Here is a 19,778-nt window from a genome sequence, read left to right on the forward strand (position 1 = left end):
AACAATCCCAAGTATCCAGAGGGTCAATGTCTTAGTCATCACTGAGGCCACCCCTCTCCCCACTCCAACAGTAGTTCAACATGCCAGCTCAGTCACCAATCAGCTGATCATCTCAGACAAGTCACTGGATCCCTCTAAGCTTCGGATGCCCCATCTACACTCTGGAGAGCAACAGGTAAAGGAAAGAAAAAAAGGAGAAAATGCTAGGTTAGAATGGTCTTTAGGATTCTGTATTGGTCAAAGTTCTTCAGAAAAACCATTAAGGTGTGTGTGTGTGTGTGTACATAAATATATATAAAGAGAGAGATACATACAGAGAAAGGGATTACATATATACATACATTATACATACATTATATACATCATATCCTTGGAGAAGGCTGTGTTTTTGTTCTATTCAGGTGTTCCTATATATATCCTAATAGCTCTGTTTCTCTGGAGAACCTGGATACAAACCCCTGATCATACTTTGGCCCATTAAATGAAACTGGCCCTCCATATACCTGCAGGTGGTCTGGTCAACAGCCAGTTGGAGTAGCATTCTACACAGAGAACCAATCACACAAGGAACTAGAGCATAAAATAAGAAACCAAGAGAGAAGCCTGTTTATAAAGATTAAATGTAGTGGGATTAGTGGAAGATTCACCTCACTGGGCATACGAGTGCCTGGGACTCATCCCAGGTACCCCATGAGCAGGATCTGCTCCAGTTCCCCTTGGCTGATGGTCTGAGTCTGATGATGCAACTCCATCTAATATCAGAACAGGCCCAGGAATCTGCAAAAACTTAGAAGTTAAAAGTAGCCAGGGAAAGCAAGGACAGACACTCCCTGCTAATTCAAACATTGGTTTATTCATTTTTTTCTATAAATACTTATTTGTTTAGCTTGAACAAAATTCTGATGCAATGATTCTAGATTGTTTCAGGAGTGCGTTTGCCATGAAGTTATATAGCCAAGATTTAAGTGGGCAAGAGGCCTTTGATAGAACTGGCATGGTAGACATAATCCAAATATAATATGTGAAGAAGGAAAAGAAATTGAGCTCATAACCACACCACATCTGAAGGTGATTTTAGAATTTAACCACATCAGGGTGTGGAATGGAAAACACATTGGGTGAACCTTGCTGCCACTGAAAGGCCAAAGGTGCCTGGAATAGTAAATGAACCACTGGGCCAGGACTAGGCTGGCAATCATCATGTCATGGTGCCTTCAACTTGCCAAGATATCTGCTCAAAGCAATCAGTCCAGGCGTTCTGCCATGCAACTGACCCATGCAACTAAACGTTAGCCACTAGTCTTTGACACCCCTGCTTCACACATAGAATCTGCCACGGTTTCAAATATATTGAATCCAGATACAGATTGTACCAAAAGTGGATGCTGTCATTCCAAAACCATTTCTTTTACTAAGAAATATTTCATCAAAATTATGAAAGTTGGACCTTAGAATAATCAAAAATTTCTAAAAAGCAGACAGTGACACCAGCTAAAACGCAGTTGGCTTCAAGGAGAGTCCTTGTATATTTACACTCAAAAGCAATGGAAAACTTCTGTCTCGCACACATAATCAGTTGATTGATTTCATTCTTCCGATCCAGTTCGGTGTTTTGAGACTAATGGAGGAGATGCCTGTGTCTGTGGTCTTCGTCTAGCTTATCCTATCAATAATTGCTTTTCAATCAAAAACGATTTCACTGAATTGACCAGCTATGTGTTATCTTCTAGAAAAGAATTCTAATAAATCTGTAGAACGGCTTCCTCTTCCTAACATTATGCTCTACAGGGGCGACCAGAGCTCAGCTCATCAGCCCGCACCTATGCATCTCTGCTCTCCCTGCTCCTCTTCCTCCCACTTTCATCACCCCACCTGTTTCCTTAAACACACCAGGCAGACTCCTGTCTTAGGGTACTTGTACTGTTGCTCTCTCTACCTGGAATATTTCTCACACATGTCCACTTAGCTAACTCCTTTACCAGCTCATGTCTTTTCTCACATTTCACCTTCTCAATGAGGTCTGTTCTGCCGACTCCTCTTATACTGTAAATCTCGCCCCATGGCTCACCAGCACCCCTGCATGGATCAGGCTCTCTCCATCCCTCTTACCTTGCCCCACCATCCCTCCTTTCCATATTACTTATTACCTTCTAACATACTATATGATTTGTTTACTGTCATTATTATTTACCATCTCCTCCTCTAGAATGAAACTTCCACGAATGCATTAGTTTCCCATGGCTGCTATAAGAAATTACGACAGACTTGGTGGCTAAAACAACATAAATTTGTTCTCTTAGGGCACCTGGGTGGCTCACTCGTTAAGCGTCTGCCTTCAGCTCAGGTCATGATCCCAGGGTCCTGGGATCGAGCCCTGCATCAGGCTCCCTGCTCAGCGGGAAGCCTGCTTCTCCCTCTCCACTCCCCCTGCTTGTGTTCCCTCTCTCACTGTGTCTCTCTCTCTCTCGGTCAAATAAATAAATAAAACCTTTAAAAAAAAAAACTGTTCTCTTAGAGTTCTGGAAGTCAGAAGCCCAAAATCAGTTTCACTGGGTCAAAGTCAAGGTGTCAGCAGAAGGCCCTGAGGGGAGAATCTGTTTCCTTCCCTTTTTCAACTTCTAGCATTCACCCACTCTTCTTGGCTTGTGGCCCTTCCTACATCTTCAAATCACATTACCCCAGTCTTTGTTTACATAATCACATTGCCTTTTCCTCTTATGAAGGAAATCCCTCATGCCTCCTTCTCGTGAAGACATTTGTAATTCCAATTCAGGCTCACTGAGATAATCCTGGATAATCTCTCATCCCAAGATTCTTAATTATACCAGCGAAGTCCCTTTAGCCACATAAAGTAACATATTCACAGTTTCCGGGGATTCAGATGTAGACATCTCTGGTGGGCACTGTTCAGCCTATCAGTAAGAATAGGATATTTGTCCATTTTGTTCCCCCAGGTATCTCAAGCCCAAATCTGGAACACAGTAGGGAATCAATAAATATCTGTGGGATTAGTAAAGTTAAACTGCTGTATAAGTTAGAACCATACAAGTAGTTTAAAACATAGTTCAGAATGTGAATGCATCATATCTGGGGATGCCTGGGTGGCTCAGTCAGTTAAGGGTCTGACTCTTGATTTCAGCTCAGGTCATGATGTCAGGGTGGTGAGATTGAGACCCCCATCAGGCTCCGCACTGGGTGGAGAGCCTGTTTAAGATTCTCTTTCCCCGTCTCCTTCTGCCCCTCCCCGCACACTCTCTCTCTCCCGCTCTCTAAAAAATAAATAAAATCTGTTTGAATGTATCATATCTGATCTTAAGAACCATTCACAGGGAATTTTACAATCTGGTAAAGGCATTCAAAGAACCCATACTGCCTAGTGTTATTCACATAATTACCTCTGCCACATCTTAGCATATTTCTTTCTCTGGAAGAAATGAATTTGCTATTAAAGTGAATTTCCTCTGAATGATTAGACTGAAATATGACTCCTCCCCCTTGTTTACCATTTTCTAAGTTATTATCCACCTTTCTGGGGCTTTGGGGGAGCCTGGGGGTGTTTTTATATTTATTTATTTGAGAAAGAGAGAGAGAGCATGTGTGCGCACACAGTGGGGGTAAGGGCAGGGGAAGAGGGAGAGAGAGAATCTCAAGCAGAATCCTCACTGAGTGCAGAGATCTCAGGACTCTGAGATCATGACCTGAGCCAAAGTCAAGAGCCAGTCACTTAACCGACTGAGTCACCCAGGTGCCCTTCCACCTTTCTGTTTTGTCTATATGCTATAAGATACCTGTGAAGGACTGCTTCACCGGATACATACATTGAAAGTTATTAATTCAGAATATTTAGCTAGCCAGTCAACAGTTATTGAATGGCATACTAGACTTGGCCATTCTTAAAGATGTTTATTACCTCACAGAGGTAATCCACAATATTGACTCTCAAAAATATATATTTTATCACTTGAATTATTTGGGACTTATAAAACTTGAGGAAACAACCAGAAGCAATGGCTGCTCTCAAATAATACCTGTTAGGTCCTTAATCCATCTTATCGAGCAATTTATCAAGCTATGAAAATAGGCTTTTTTTATTTATTCATTCACTTGTTTTGTTCTACAAAAGACCTGACTATGGCTTAAAGGGAGCTATTTTAATAAACAGATGGTTGAATAAAAATTCAAGTTTAAAAATAACAATGAAGACTGGGCAAAATATAAATAAGAGAGCAAGATATCATTATCATAATTATCCGCGTTATAAAATCACTATATTTGAGCCACCAATTTGGACCTAATCTTCCTTGTAAAACAACATATGAAGGAAGAAACAGTGCTATAATTGTTGTAGACAAAGAAGGGAGGGGAAAATACCAATTCTTTGTGGGGGCAACAGTGGGGGTGGGGTACTGTTCCTAGCATGAGTGAGAGATACCATATTGGAATATGCATAACATGACATGACATGTAATATGCAATGGTGACTAAGAACATTGGAGTCATAAACATCTGGGTTTGAAAACCAGCCCCACTACTAAACCTCTGAAAGCCTCCATTTTCTCATCTGTTAATAGGGATAAAAAATACCTACCTAATATTATTATAAAGAGTAAATTATGTGGTATATATAAAGCAATTGAACATGGATAGCAACATCTACCTTAAAGAGTTGCTGTACAGAGTAAGTGCTGCATGGGATGCAAAGCAATGCACCGTTGTCAGGCCCAGCAACAGGCATGGCATCAAGAGAGTCAAGCTGTGTTGACTATTATTAATGTTCACTAGCATTTCATGTCTAAAATAAATGTTATACATGGGAACCTAACTGGAAGCTTGAAGTTAAATGCATAGCTCTAGTGTACTGTTTTGTATAAATAACAATGGGATGGAATTAATGTGATGATTTCCAAAATACACTACCAACTTTATCATAAATCACAATAATATCTAATATTTATTGAATGCCTACCATTGAGCCATTGTTCCCTGTAACTCTCCTCACTACAACCCAGAAGGTAAATAGTATTCTGTTCTTCAACATGTAGATTAAAACACTGAAGTTTCTAGAGTCTAAGTAGCTTGCCTAACTAAGCCCAGCAAGTAAGTCCCTGATAACTTTAGTTCCCTCCAAATTTGATTGAACTAATGTCCCAAGCTCATAATAATTACAGCTTGGGAAAGTTCAAGTTGAGAACATCTAATGGAACTCCTCATTTTAAAGATAGGGAAACAAGGCTCAGAAGAGGCTGGGATTTGCCATGGTCCTCAGGTTATTATGGCAAAACTAAGATGGAAAGCTCTCCTCTCTGAGGGGGAGAGTGGTAAGATGACACCAATAACTCTCCATGGCTGAAAGAGCTGTGGCTGATGGGTACACTTACATTTATGATTAGAATGGTTCCAATACTGCTCTGCTAGAGCATACACTTGCATTCAGAACAATTCCATGAGAAGAATTCATTAAAACTAATGTTTGACTGAATCTGACAGTTCTGTTGTAGTAGCTCATTTGATCACCTCATGCAGAGCCAATGTCTTATTCTCCCCAGGAACTCAGTAATGAAGCACAGCCCTTGATCACCAGAAGCACAGTAAGATGGGCCTCTGTTTTGCTACTTTGTCTTGATTTCCTATTTTGTAATTAACAAGATGACAAGATCTCATTAAATGAGAGCAGCCTATTTCTTTCTCTCAACCATTCCCAGACATCTAATGATGGTTCTTGTGGAATATTGCACACTTTGAAAATTCTTGACATTTCCTATTTTCATAAATAAACATTAGTTCATCACCAGCATACTTGGACTTTCCAAAGTAATCAACATTTTTGAGCACATTCAATGGACCCAAGAACTTTCTTAAATACTTTACATATATTAATTCACTAACACATTTTATTCTCAGGACCATATTATAGACAGGTACTCATATTATCCCAAGTTTGCAGATGAGAAAACTGAGGCACAGAAAGGGTAAGTAACATGTCCATGGCTTCAAAGTTAGTAAGTGGTGGGTTGAGAGTCAAACTCAGGCAGTAATGATCCAGATCCCATATTCTTAATCAAATTCTATTGACTGACCCCACAGCAAAGATGTCAAAAGAAAATAGAATGTATTATTACTGTCATTCTGTTCTAACAAAACTGAAATGCTCAAAAGAGAAACGCAATATTTAAGTGTGGAACTCTTCTCACTAGAGAATTTGTACATTCCCTGTGCCCCAAACGGTTAGCTCATGTTCCTCTCTCTTCATCTCAAATCTTCAAACATTTGTACTTGGAACAAATATTTATAGAGCAACCATCAGCTAGATGGTCTTGTTCTCTCACAACTGAGGACACTGCTGGGCCCTCACTCAGTTCTTAACCCCACATATAGCAGCCATTCTCTTATTCTCTCTAATAAAACCAACAGGAGATCAAGGTTGATGTAATATATAGTAGGAATAGTAAGAATCAAAGGATCTGGCAAAACTTAGGACACAATTACTGCATGTTGTTAACCATTCTATGCTATACAACACTTTATGAATTTGTAACATCTTCTCACATTATAATTTTTATGCATTTCTTACATAAAAGTATGTACTTATACATATTCATATTTACATTTTATATACTTTCATATTCATAACATTTCTCACATTACAATTTCATTAAATGCTTTTTTTAAAGATACTATTTATTTATTTGAGAGAAAGAGAGCAACAGAGAGAAGACAAGCAGGCAGAGGGGCAGAGGGAGAGGGAGAAGCAGACTCCCCACTGAATAGGGAGCCTGATGTGGGACTCGATCCCAGGACTCTGAGATCATGACCTGAGGCAAAGGCAGATGCTTAACCTACTGAACCACCCAGGTGCCCTCATTAAACACTTTTCTAATCTTTTCTCATTTCTTTTTAAATCAACCTGCTTCCATACAAAACATGTAATTATATATATAAACAGTTATCCATACTTTTGCAAATTAAAGAAATTATATTCCAGACACATTCTATTGCAATTTTCTTCTTCATGGTTTCTGAAGGTCATTTCACAACTGAATTTTTTAAGATGTGTCATCAGGGATGAAGAAACGAGCAGCCCAGATGTTCACTTCAGAGCCTACTGGTCTCCCGCTCAATCCCTAGACCATTCATTGTAGCAATAAGCAGGCACACCTCTATGAAGCTATATTACACAATGATTAAGAGCACAGGTCCTTGCACCAACACTCCAGGTTCAACTCCAGCTTCATCACATATTAGTTGTGACCTTAAGCAAGTTACTTGATCTCTCTGTATGTTGATTTTTCTCAACTGCAAATTGAGATAATAACACCACCACCACTAGTGCTAATATTCTAGCATGCACCAATATGGGAGATTTTGTTCTTAAAATACTAAAATACTTTCATGTCAGTAGCTAACTAGCTGGCAAATCAAGCACCCCAATGCCCATACACACACAGCCTCCACCCAGGCCCCACCCCTTGTTTGCCTTCTCTATACCCTTAACACTGAATTTAAAAACTGAAAACTAACACCTAGAATAGCAGAAGCTGGCCACCCTGCTCTAGTTCCACGTCCTAAATCCATTCCAATGGGCCAGAACCCATGCCTTACACATTGCTAAATGCTTTGAATATAAAGTTTGCCTAGCTATAGGGCTGTTGAGCAAATAAATTTCACACTTATTATAGGAAATGATTAATGAATGTTTATTATTACTCTGATTGAAATATGCAGCAACAACCCCATGCACCACTTGAAAACATTACCCCTACATATTTCCCTGGTTATCATGTAGCATCAATTCTTAAGGCTATTTGAAAGACAAAGCAAGTGCTTCTCAGACTAGTGAACATCAAGCAGTGAAAAGAATCCCTCTTGGGTGCCTGGGTGGCTCAGATGGTTAAGCGTCTGCCTTCGGCTCAGGTCATGATCCCAGGGTCCTGGGATCGAGTCCCGCATCGGACTCCCTGCTCAGCGGGGAGCCTGCCTCTCTCTCTCTCTCTCTCTCTCTCTGTCTCTTATGAATAAATAAATAAAATCTAAAAAAAAAAAAAAGAATCCCTCTGAAAAAAGTTCAATTGTAAATATGTGTGCTTATTAATAAAAACAGAACAAATTGCTTTTCTTAATGACAAATGTGAAGGGGTTAAGTACATCCAATAACAAGTGATTCTGCTATATGTGGATATAGTTACAATATTTTCCCGGTGTAAAACATGGGTTTTTCTAATACAACAAAGGCCTTTTTAAAATGTTTGTTTTCTGGAGTCCAATGTGAACTTAATTAAATGGTAGGAGGTCTTTAAAAACATTAGAAAATAAAAGCAAAGTTTCAAAATAATAGTCCAGAAAGGTTTGGGCTTTTCATTATTATTACTAGATTGAATATTTGAGCAAAAAACTTGAATTCTACAGATCAATCCTTAAAAATATTTTATTCTAAAATAATCTCATGAAAAATTGCATTTTAAGCTGATAGCTTTTTCTTTTTCCTAGTGATTCCCAGGGATCTAAGTTCAAAAATAGACTTTGAATATATGTGTGTGTGTGTATGTGTGTAATGAGGGGAAGAGGGAGGCCCAAACTAAATTAACCAACTGCGAATTAGAAGCCACAACCAATGGCTCAAAAGAGTTCACTTTCTTTTAAATCAAATAATAATTAAGAAAAAATTTTTTTATTACTGAAGCATTCACAATTTTAACTGTGAATGTGTTAGTACTTCACCCACCCGCATTTTCTCTGTACAAGCACTGAAGACAGGGTTTGTGACTCATAGCACTCAAAGTTCATCTTTGGGATTTTTTATGAGATTCAAGATAATTTTATAAAAACTGAAACCTAGATTCTGAACATCTGCCAGAATAGAGAGGGTTAGGAGTAACATGAAAAATAATGTTAGTCATCCACCAGCATCACTGTCAAACCCAGGAAGGGAGACCAAGTGATTCAGAGGGATAGACAGGAGAGGTCCAAACACCGTATTTGGGAGGACCCCTAATTCAGGCTGTTCCCAGCAGCCACAGGCAGCCAGCCAGGCAGGGCAGAAGTCTGGCATTGAGCAGTCCTGTTCTCCCCACACACTGCCTTTGGGAAGAAGTGAGTATTAAACTACTTTGAACTGGCTGGACAGAAGATTCCACATAAATGCTTGCTTGGGTCTTACTATCCTTTTCCTTATTAAAAAAAGGGAAGAGATAACAAGTTTCCATTTGAAAAACAGTCATTCTTCATTGCTTTATGAAAGGAAAACCTGATAATATGTATAATTCCAATTAAACTTTCTTTTTGCTGTTTAAAGAACAGTTTATCAATGGCTAAGGGAAACGTAGGAGTTGAAACTAACAGCAATATTTTTAATTATTTTTGAGTAGAAATTCAAAAAATTTCAAAATAAAGAAATACATTATGATTAGACTGAAAATATTTCCCAAGAAATGACAAGATAAATGTTCACAGAGAAAATATATGTTCCTGGAGATAAATTTTTATAATTTTCCCTGTTATGTTTAAATGAATATTTTAGATCTTAATATGTACATTTAAGAATAAAATACCAAAAAGAGAGAGAATAAAATACCAAGTTGCCAAAAAAAAAAAAAGATAGATCACAAAATGGGGTGTCTGGGTGGCTCAGTCTGCTAAGCATGCGACTCTTAATTTTGGCTCAGGTCATGATCTCAGAGTCATGAGATCAAGCCCCACCTTGAGGCTCTGCGCTAGAGGGAGAGTGTGCTTAAGACTCTCTCTCTCTCCCACTGCCCTTCTCACGTGCACAATTATACACACACACTCTCTCTCTCAAAAAAAAAAATCACAAATACCACTCTCCTCCTCCCCTCTCCTTCCTTTTTTGGAGTGAAAAATAGTTTGTGGAAAGATCTTAGAAATATAAAGCATAACTAAATGGTGGAATAAAAAAGAAAAAGATAGGGCATAAAGAAGAGTGGCAAAAATTATTATTTGCAAAATTTTATAATTTTATAAAAAAATAGTATACCATAAACCCATAGGTTTCCTGTCACGAAATATCATTAAAAGTGAAAAATCATTTACTTAACAAATAATTTTTAAGACCTTGCTACGGCACTGGACAACACTCAGACTATAGCAGTGAACAAAACGGACCAAAATCCCTTATCGAGCATGTGTTCTAATGCGAGGAGACCCAGGCCCTTCCACTAGCTATTCCCCCCATCACAACAGCTCTTAGCGTGTTCTCTGTTGATTCCCTCTCACACTTCAGGCCTCCTATTAGGAGGTAATCACAGAGTCAAGGAAGGATATGATGGTGGCTTGGACCAGATTGTGGAAATGTGAAAAGCGATTGAACACATTTGGGCAGTGGAGCCAGGAAGATTTACTGATGGATTGGCCATGAGGTGAAAAGAGAAGAGTAAAAGATGCCTCCAAAGATGCTGGCCAAAGCAACCAAAGAATGGAGTTTCTATTAGCTGAGAAGGGTAAGACAAGAAGGTTTGGTGAGGGAGAGAGGAATTCAGCGGGGCATAGGGTAAGTTTTAGATGCCTGTCAGAAATGCATGCAGAATGTTGATCAGGCAGTTGTATAGATAAGCCTGGAGATCAGACTGGAGATGTAAATTTGGGAATTGTCCATCTATGGATGATATTTTAACCTATGAGAGCAAGTAGGAAAAAAGAGGAGGAGCTCTTACATTAAGAGTTTGGGTTGATAAAGAGGGAACAGCAAAAAAAGACTAAGAAGCAGCAGATAGGTAGAAGGCAAACCAGACAAGTGTGATATTCTGGGGGGGAAAAGTAAAGAAAGTATAAAGGACAAAAAAGTGATCAACTGTGACAAATGTCACTGATAGGTCAAATATAGTTCTAGGAATTGATGTTTTAGGGGCATCTGGGTGGCTCAGTGGGTTAAACGTCTGACTCTTGATTTCAGCTCAGATCTTGATCTCGGGGTCATGAGTTCAAGCCCCACATTAAAAAAAAGAGAGAGAATTGATGTTTTAAAAAGTGGAAATGTCTGGTGACTTGGATGATACCATACTAAATACTATATTAAATATTATATACCATATACTAAATGCTAAATAAAAATATAGTAAATACTATAGTTTTTTTCCTTGAGCTATGTTATGAGAAAAGTTGGAAAGTAGTTATGGAGTCAGGTCTTAAACCTAGGTCTTTGGACTCCAACTTTTTGCTGTCTTCCTATGTACTACGTGTCTTTGAAATTTGGCTTGTCTACAAGTCTTCATCACACCATCTCTCAAGAGAATATTCTGTTTCTTGAACTGGGTAGCGATTACTTTGTCATAATTTATCAAAATCTATACTTAGAATTTATGTTCTTCAGGATGTATATGTCGATTTTTAAAATATATTAAAACTCAGCTTCTGGCTGCTGTGTGAAAAATGAATGAGCAGGAGCAACACTGGAATCAGAGAAACTAGCTAAATGATGTGCTCATTTGATTACGGATAATTTTCTAGTTCTCAAGATGGAACAAAGAACAGGTTTATTCCTCTAGTTGCTCCAGAGTTTACATACATATTTCAGACTCCTGAGAGCAGTAAATGAAAAGCCAGCCTTAATGTTTCCTCCTGTACACTTAGAACCAGTAAGCAAGGAAGGAGAGGGGCTAGAGGAGGGCATGGGGCAGCCCACAGAGTTGGAGAATGGATAAACCTAGAGTTTCCCCAAAAAATTCTTTCTTCATGTGGTCAAGGGAAGACTAACAATTGATTCAGAGAGTCTTAGCAGGTGCAAAAGAAGCAGCATGGTCAAGATAGGTATCTTGTTGCCTCAGGCTGTCCCAGAAATAATGTCAAAAAAGCCTTGATTTTATGGGACCAGCTAGATGTCATGCTGGGTCTTATGGACACAAACCAGACATTCAGGGTCTGGCCTGCCAAAGCACTGGTAATCCACAAATTCTTTTAAAATATCTTGTTGCATTCCAATAACATCTTATATTGCAAACAGTGTTTGTTCCTAAATTGAAAGAAATCTGCCACATTGTTAATTTCTGTCTAAGGCCCATACATCTACTGATATTCAAGCTCTGCAGAATTCCAGATGAGAGATGATTGACTAAAGTGATGGCAGATGTGATAGAAAAGAATGGATAGATATAAAATAAATTTTGGATATGATAGTGACAGGATTGGATGGGAGATGGGTAAAGGAAGAGGAAAAAAATAATTTGCAGCTTTCTAAATTTCATAATGGGGCAGATAGCATGGTACCATTCATTAGGATAGGTAACATAGGTTATGGACTTGGGCGCAAGAATATCAAAGAACTCTGTCCTGGGCTTGGTAAGTTTGAGACGTCTATAAGAAGACACTCAAATACCAGATAGGCAGCTGGATATCTGAGTCTGAAGGTCAAAAGAGAAGCCTGATACGGAGACACACATTTGAATATTGTTGACATATAGACAGTATTTAAAACCATATGTCAGAGAGTGATGAGCACTGAGTGTTATATGCAACTGATGAATAACTGAACTCTACATCTGAAATTAATGATGTATTATATGTTGGCTAATTTAATTTAAATTAAAAAAAGAAAAGAAAAAAAACATATGTCAGAGAGAAATAACCTTGGGAGAAATTAATGTAAATAAGAAAGGAAGGCCACTAAGATGTTGAGCATGATAGAAACAAAGAAAAATCACCACAAATATAACACAGAGGTCGTTGGTGAAATCAACAAGAGAAGCTTCAGTGGAGGTGATGTGTCTAGAAGCCATATGGGAGTTGGTTTAAGAGGGAATGGAATAAGGAAGAGGAAACAACATGTGTAAAAATGTCTTTCAAAGAGTGTTGTTTCACATGCATTAATTCATTTTGTTCTCTCACCAGCCCTGTGAAACAGGTAGGCTTATTAGCCTCATTTTACAGATAGAAGAAACTCAGGCTTAAAGAGGGTAAGTAATTTGCCCAAGGTCACACAGCTATTAAGTGCCAGAGTTGGGATTTGAACCCAGGTCACTCTAATTCCTAAGCCCATGTTCTTGACTACTATTCAATACAGCAAGCTATGTAGCACAAGATAAAGTACAGATCTTCTTTGACTTACAGTGGGGTTGTGTGTCAATAAACCCATCATGAGTTGAAAATATCATAAATCAAAAATACTTTTAATAAACCTAACCAACTGAACATCATAGCTTAGTCCAGTCTAGCTTAAATGTTCTCAGAACACTTACATTAGCCCCCACAGTGGGCAAAATTGTCTAACACAAAGCCTATTTTATAATAAAGTGTTGAATAGCTCATGTAATTTATTGAATACTGTACTGAAAGTGAAAACCAGAATGGTTGAAAGTGTATCAGCTGTTTACCCTGGTGATTGCTTGGCTGGCTGGGAGCTCCAGCTTGCTGCTTCTGCCCAGCATCACAAGAGAGGAGTATATTGCATATTGCTAGCCCAGGGAAATATCAAAATTCAAAATTTAAAGTATGGTTTCTACTGAATGCATATTGCTATCACATAATTGCAAAGTCAAAAACTCATAAGCCAGGGGCGCCTGGGTGGCTCAGTCATTAAGTGTCTGCCTTCAGCTCAGGTCATGATCCCAGGGTCCTGGGATTGAGCCCCGCATCAGGCTCCCTGCTCAGCAGGAAGCCTGCTTCTCCCTCTTTCACTCCCACCACTTGTGTTCCTGCTGTCGCTATCTCTCTCTCTCTCTGTCAAATAAATAAATAAAATCTTAAAAAAAAAATACTCATAAGCCAAACATCGTACGTTGGGGACTGTCTGTACAGATTTTGGTATTCACTGATTTGTTTAATGTACAGGAGTTAAATTAGATAATAAATTCAGAGATGTTTATCTAAAACAGAAGCAATTTTAAAACCTGAAAAACTATTTGGTGTTCGAAACAGGTGTTTGTAATTGGGGACTGAAACGTTAATTAATTCATCAAAAATGCACTCGTCACTTCCTATGCACTTAACACAGTGGTGAAATAGCACCACGTATACCACTTGTCTCTGATTTTAGGGACACCTGGGTGGCTCAGTTGTTAAGCGTCTGCCTTCGGCTCAGGTCATGATCCCAGAGTCTTGGGATCGAGCCTGCATCGGGCTCCCTGCTCTGCGGGAAGCCTGCTTCTCCCTCTCCCCGTTCCTCTTTGTTCATACTTTCTCTCTCACTGTCTCTCTCTCTCAATAATATAAATAAAATCTTAAAAAAAAAAAAAAAAAAGACTTGTCTCGGGGCATCTGGGTGGCTCAGTCTTTAAGCATCTGTCTTCAACTCAGGTCATGATCCCAGGGTCCTGGGATCGAGCCCCGCATGGGGGTCCCTGCTCCGTGGGACGCCGGCTTCTCCCTCTCCCACTCCCCTTGCTTGTGGTCCCTCTCTCGTTGTGTCTCTCTCTATCAAATAAATAAATTTTTTTAAAAAAAGACTTGTCTCTGTTTTCTATTTGCTGAGCCCATTTAGCTACTACATTGATAAAATGATGAACCAAACCATTGATGCTTGTGTACAATCTAGATAGTATTTGCTGATTTTTCTATGTGGGATGGTGGAAAGAGAGATTTTAAGGCTTTTCTAAGTTCATTTTAAATACTCAAGTCTAGTTTATTTTCCAGGCAATTTTAAAACCATGGAAGTTTAATATTATAACACTCTTCACCCATTTTTCTTTTATTATCAGATTGCTTCAAAAATCATATATCTTAGGTTATATACACACACTTTACATGAGATATGGATATGAAATACTATGTAGTACCAGATCATTAAGAGTACGATGATTCTGGATGCCTGGGTGGCTCAGTCGTTAAGCATCTGCCTTCGGCTCAGGTCATGATCCCAGGGTTCTGGGATCGAGCCCCGCATTGAGCTCTCTGCTCAGCAGGAAGCCTGCTTCTCCCTCTCCCACGCCCCCTGCTTGTGTTCCCTCTCTCGCTGTGTCTCTCTCTGTCAAATAAATAAATATCTTTAAAAAAAAAAAGAGTACAATGATTCTTACATCATGACAGTACAATTTGGACTTCAAGAGGGGTACAACTGAGTGTTTTATTTCCTATATTCTTGAGAATTTCCTTCAGGAGTGGATTGTTCTAATGATTATCACACTATAATTTGTCCTTTTTCTATATCAATCAAAATCATAAAATTTCCTTCTATTAAATAAATCTGTAAACTTTTACATTCTTCCTTGCATTGCTCTAGTGTTTTTCAGGCCTTTTAATTTATCATAGGATTTTTCCATGAGTTAACTTCAGCCAAATTCCTAAGATTCATGCTTGGTTTTTATACTGCATTGCTTCTCAAATTCTCCATGAGCAATATGTATTATATATAATTAGGTATTATAAGTAATAAATATATTAATTTTTTAAATAAATATGATTATGTTTTTAATAGAAATAGATATTGTGGGGCACCTGGGTGGCTAAGTCATTAAGCGTCTGCCTTCGGCTTAGGTCATGATCCCAGGGTCCTGGGATCGAGCCCCGCATCGGGCTTCCTGCTTGGTGGGAAGCCTGCTTCTCCCTCTCCCACTCCCCCTGGTTGTGTTCCCTCTCTTGCTGTCTTCCTCTGTCAAATAAATAAATAAAATCTTTAAAAAAAAAAAAGAAATAGATATTGTTAGTGGAATATAGTAATTGTATTCTACTTTGACTTACATTTTACCTCTTGTCAATTCCATATTTGGATTATTTTCCAAGAATGTTTGTTATTTCCAAATAAGTGTCAGAGAACATGGTACCTGTTGAGCAGCCAGCCCTTGGTATCTTCCTTGACTGGGGGATGCTGTCAGACTTCATCAATCAGTTGAATAGCAACTGAGCTTCTACTGAGGCTGGAGAGTCCACCCATACCAAGGTCTCTAAGATAGCTCCACTGTCATGGTCACATCATTTGGTGAACACCATGCCCCTGAGATTATGCTCACCAAGTAAAGGATAATTTGTGACCCCACTGACAGTTGGCAAGGGATCTTAATTATCTTTGCCTCCCTAGTTCCTAACACACAAACTATCACACAAATGTTTGGGAATGAATGAGAATAATGAGTAAGACATGGTTAGCAGTATCTCTAATACTCCATTATAATTCTGTGTCTCCTTTCTACCACCTGAATACTTTGATAGCCACTCAGTTTCCTTAGTTTTTCTATTTCCCCCATCCCCTTTATCTAATCCATTGGTACATTTATTTGGTTCCATTTTTGGTATAAATCCTGAATCCCATCCATTCTTCTCTTCTTCTCTGCCCCACAACACAGCCCAAGTCATACCATAACTCTCACCTGAAACACCACAGTAGTCTTCCTATTAGTCTCCCTGCTTCCACTTTCATCTATCTCCAATGGTCCATGCAACTTCCAGATGGTTTTTTATAATATAAATTTGATTAATGCCACTGACTTGCCTAACATGCATCAATGACTTCACAATATGCTTCACGGGAAAGGCAACTGTTTCCTCCCAAAGTTCTGCATGATGTAGGCCCTATCTCCCTAACCTCACCTTCTGCCAATCTTGCCTGAGCCCAGTCATGTCCAAGCACATAAGCCCAACTGTGCTTTTCCAGATACACAAAAATCTTCAAGACAGGGGTACCTGGGTGGCTCAGATGGTTAAGCATCTGCCTTCTGCTCAGGTCATGATCCCAGGGTCCTGGGATTGAGCCCCACATTGGGCTCCTCACTCAGCGGGGAGTCTGCTTCTCCCTCTCCCTCTGCCTCTCCCCTTGCTCATGCTCTCTCTCTCTCTGTATCTCTGTGTCTCAAATGAATAAATAAAATCTTTAAAAAAAAATCTTCAAGACATGCACACATACTCTTTCCTCTACTGGTTCAAAATCATAAGAGAAAACCTTTTTCCTGAAAAGGGTTTGATTCTTCAATGTCAGGAAGGATAGCTAGATATTTTCTGGTGAAATGTTTAAATTCCATAGTTAAAAGGGGCGCCTGGGTGGCTCAGTTGGTTAAGCGACTGCCTTCGGCTCAGGTCATGATCCTGGAGTCCCAGGATCGAGTCCCACATCGGGCTCCCTGCTCACCAGGGGGTCTGCTTCCCCCTCTGCCCTCTTCCCTCTCGTGCTCTCTGTCTCTCATTCTCTCTCTCTCTCAAATAAATAAATAAAATCTTAAAAAAAAAATTCCATAGTTAAAAGAAAATACTACATACTTAACAAAAGTAATTTTTAAAAGGTTATCATCAAATGAAAGAGAATCACACAGGTGTTAGACTTCTACCCTATATTATTAAATATAAGAATAAAAAGAGTAGATCCCTTAGCAGTTACTAAAAAAAACAGAGTTCTGAGAAACAGAACTGTGACCACAGGAGTATTTATCAGATTAAGCAGAGAAAAATTAAATAAGGTAACAGAGGATTAGAATAACTTGATTTATTAATATGTAGAATTTTGCACCTCATAAATTCTCATTTTTTTTCAGACACCAGGAATGATATTGTAAACCATAAAACCAATCATAATAAATGCCAAAAACTAGAAATAATACAGTGTGGTTCACCAACTATATAGCCATAAGGCAGCTATTATTAACAAGCATCCTCCATATCCCCACCACCCAGTTAACCACTTGAAACTTTAAAAATCTTTCTCCAAGTAATTTAGATTGAATGGAAATTTATGCTGAAGTCATAGAATTTTAAAATGAAAGGCAATGATAACACATTCCAACTGTAAGATGAAGTCAAGGGGTGTACAATAAAAATAGTATTACCCCAAATGTATTTATTAGAAAATAAGATATATCAAATTCAAGTTAATTCAACATTCCTCTAAAGGAACTATTAAATAAATAAGGCAGGAAGCCAAAAAGAAGTCAAAAGAAGGAGTTCATAGACATAGAAGCAGAAATTAATAAAGTAGAAATGCAACATTTATAGAAATTGCAAAATGGCATTGAAATCTTTTCTAGTACAAATAAGATAGACAAATATCTAGCCAAGTCTGAACAAAAACAAAAAAGAGAGGCACCTGGGTGGCTCAGTCGGTTAAGCGTCCAACTCTTGATTTCAGCTCAGGCCATGATCTCAGGGTCATGAGATGGAATCCCACGCAGAGCTCCACACTGGGCATGGAGCCTGCTTAAGATTCTCTGTCTCCCTCTCCCTTCACCCCTCCCCACCCCCCAGCCTAAAAAAAAGAGAGAGAGAGAAAGAAAAAATAATATGCAAAATTATGAAGAAGAACGCCAATATAATCACAGATACAGATGAAATTGAAAATCTAGATAAAGTATGTGATATTCTAGAAAAAAACAAATTATCAAAATTGGCACAAGAAGAGGTAAATGACCTAAAAGGACTAATCCTAAAAAGTAAAATTAAAAAGTTGTCAAATTTGTGCCATCCTAAAAGTCACCAGGCTTTTAACAGCTATTATTTAAGAGCTATTAATATTCGGTAATAAGCAAGAGGCATTGCTAGCAGCTAGCATTTGTTGGGTGACTGCTACTTGCCAGGCACTGTCCTGAGCACTTACATTACTTAGTTAAATACTGCCTTACTCTCTTTTATAAACCAGAAACAGGAAACTTACTTGTAACTTTTCACACAGCTGGCAAGTGGCAGGCCTGCTATTGGAATACAGACTGTAGAGACCACAAAGTCTAACTTCTTAACCTCTATATTATATGCAAGACTGATTTCACAGTAAAAGAGAGCATTATTGGGGCACCTGGGTGGCTCAGTTAGTTAAGTCTCTGACTCAGTTTTGGCTCAGGTCATGGTCTCATGGTCTCAGGGTCCTGGGATATAGCCTCGGTCCAGGCTCCATGTTCAGCAGGGAGTCTGCTTCTCTCCCTCTCCCTCTGTCCCTGGCCCCTCCACACTTGTGCACACTCACACACACTCCCTCTCTCTAAAATAAATAAATATATCTTTTTTAAAAAATAATAAATAAATAAAACAGGACATTATTTTTAAGAGATAAAGAAGAAAAATTGTATGATCATTTCAATAAGAGTAGAAAAGTCTTTGGTAAAATGCAATACCAATTCCTGAGTTAAAAGAGAAAACTCAACTTCCTTTACAGGATAAAAAAGTATTTCTCAGAAGCCAACAGCAAACACCATACTCAAGGATGAAACAGGAAAGCAGAGATCCTCAAACTGGTATTAAGGGAGGAGATGTCCACAGGTATGTTTAGAGAAAAAGTCTTCTCCAGAACAAATAAGTTCATTTGTTTAGCTATTAAGCAAATTAAACAGGTTTCTTTTATCCTGGGTGACTTCTCAGGGGCCTAAATATGCTAACGTGTTTGTTCTGTGATGCCCCTGCAAGGGGTGTGGGGCTGACCGGATTTAATGTGCTGTTTCCCAAGATTTTTTGACTCCTGAACTCTTTGTTCTCCCCTCTGGGAACCAGTGCCTACAGTTACACACTTAGATGAGGTTACTCTATAGCACTAAAGGCAATGGCACTAAAATTAGTAGCAAAATAAGGAGCCCCACTCTGACAGCAGCTACTCACTGATTATTCTAGATGTCTTAGCCAATGCAATAAGAGGAAAAGAATAAGAGGTAAATATTGGAAAGGAAGAAAAAATATTATTTATAAATGATATGATTGCCTACATAGAAAATCCAAGATCAAGGTAGTCAATTAAAACCTTAAAGAGACAATAACTTAGGTCATTAAATACAAAATAAGTATGCATATCAATTAGTCTCTACTCTCAATGAGCTCACAACTTGTCCAGGCAGATTTATGTGTAGTCAGGAAGAGGTGAAAAATAAGGGTAAGAGAAGAAAAAAATTATTGAACATACACAAATCAGTTAATAATTCCCTCATCTTATCTCAAGG

General features: G+C 38.6%; 1 protein-coding gene across 1 annotated transcript in view; it reads right to left on the minus strand.

Annotated features, from left to right (window-relative positions):
* Positions 1-47: 47 nt before the first annotated feature.
* The window catches only part of GIPC2 (GIPC PDZ domain containing family member 2), a 346,096-nt gene continuing 326,365 nt past the window's right edge, over positions 48-19,778 (minus strand). Inside the window, exon 6 of the mRNA XM_064588939.1 lies at positions 48-161. Coding sequence (XP_064445009.1) covers positions 100-161 — 62 coding nt within the window. The 3' untranslated portion in view covers positions 48-99. The remainder of the gene's footprint in view (positions 162-19,778) is intronic.

Source organism: Mirounga angustirostris, unplaced genomic scaffold (assembly GCF_029215605.1).
Source record: "Mirounga angustirostris isolate CCGP_5_RB_7025 unplaced genomic scaffold, mMirAng1.0.hap1 SCAF_4, whole genome shotgun sequence".
NCBI lineage: Eukaryota > Metazoa > Chordata > Mammalia > Carnivora > Phocidae > Mirounga > Mirounga angustirostris.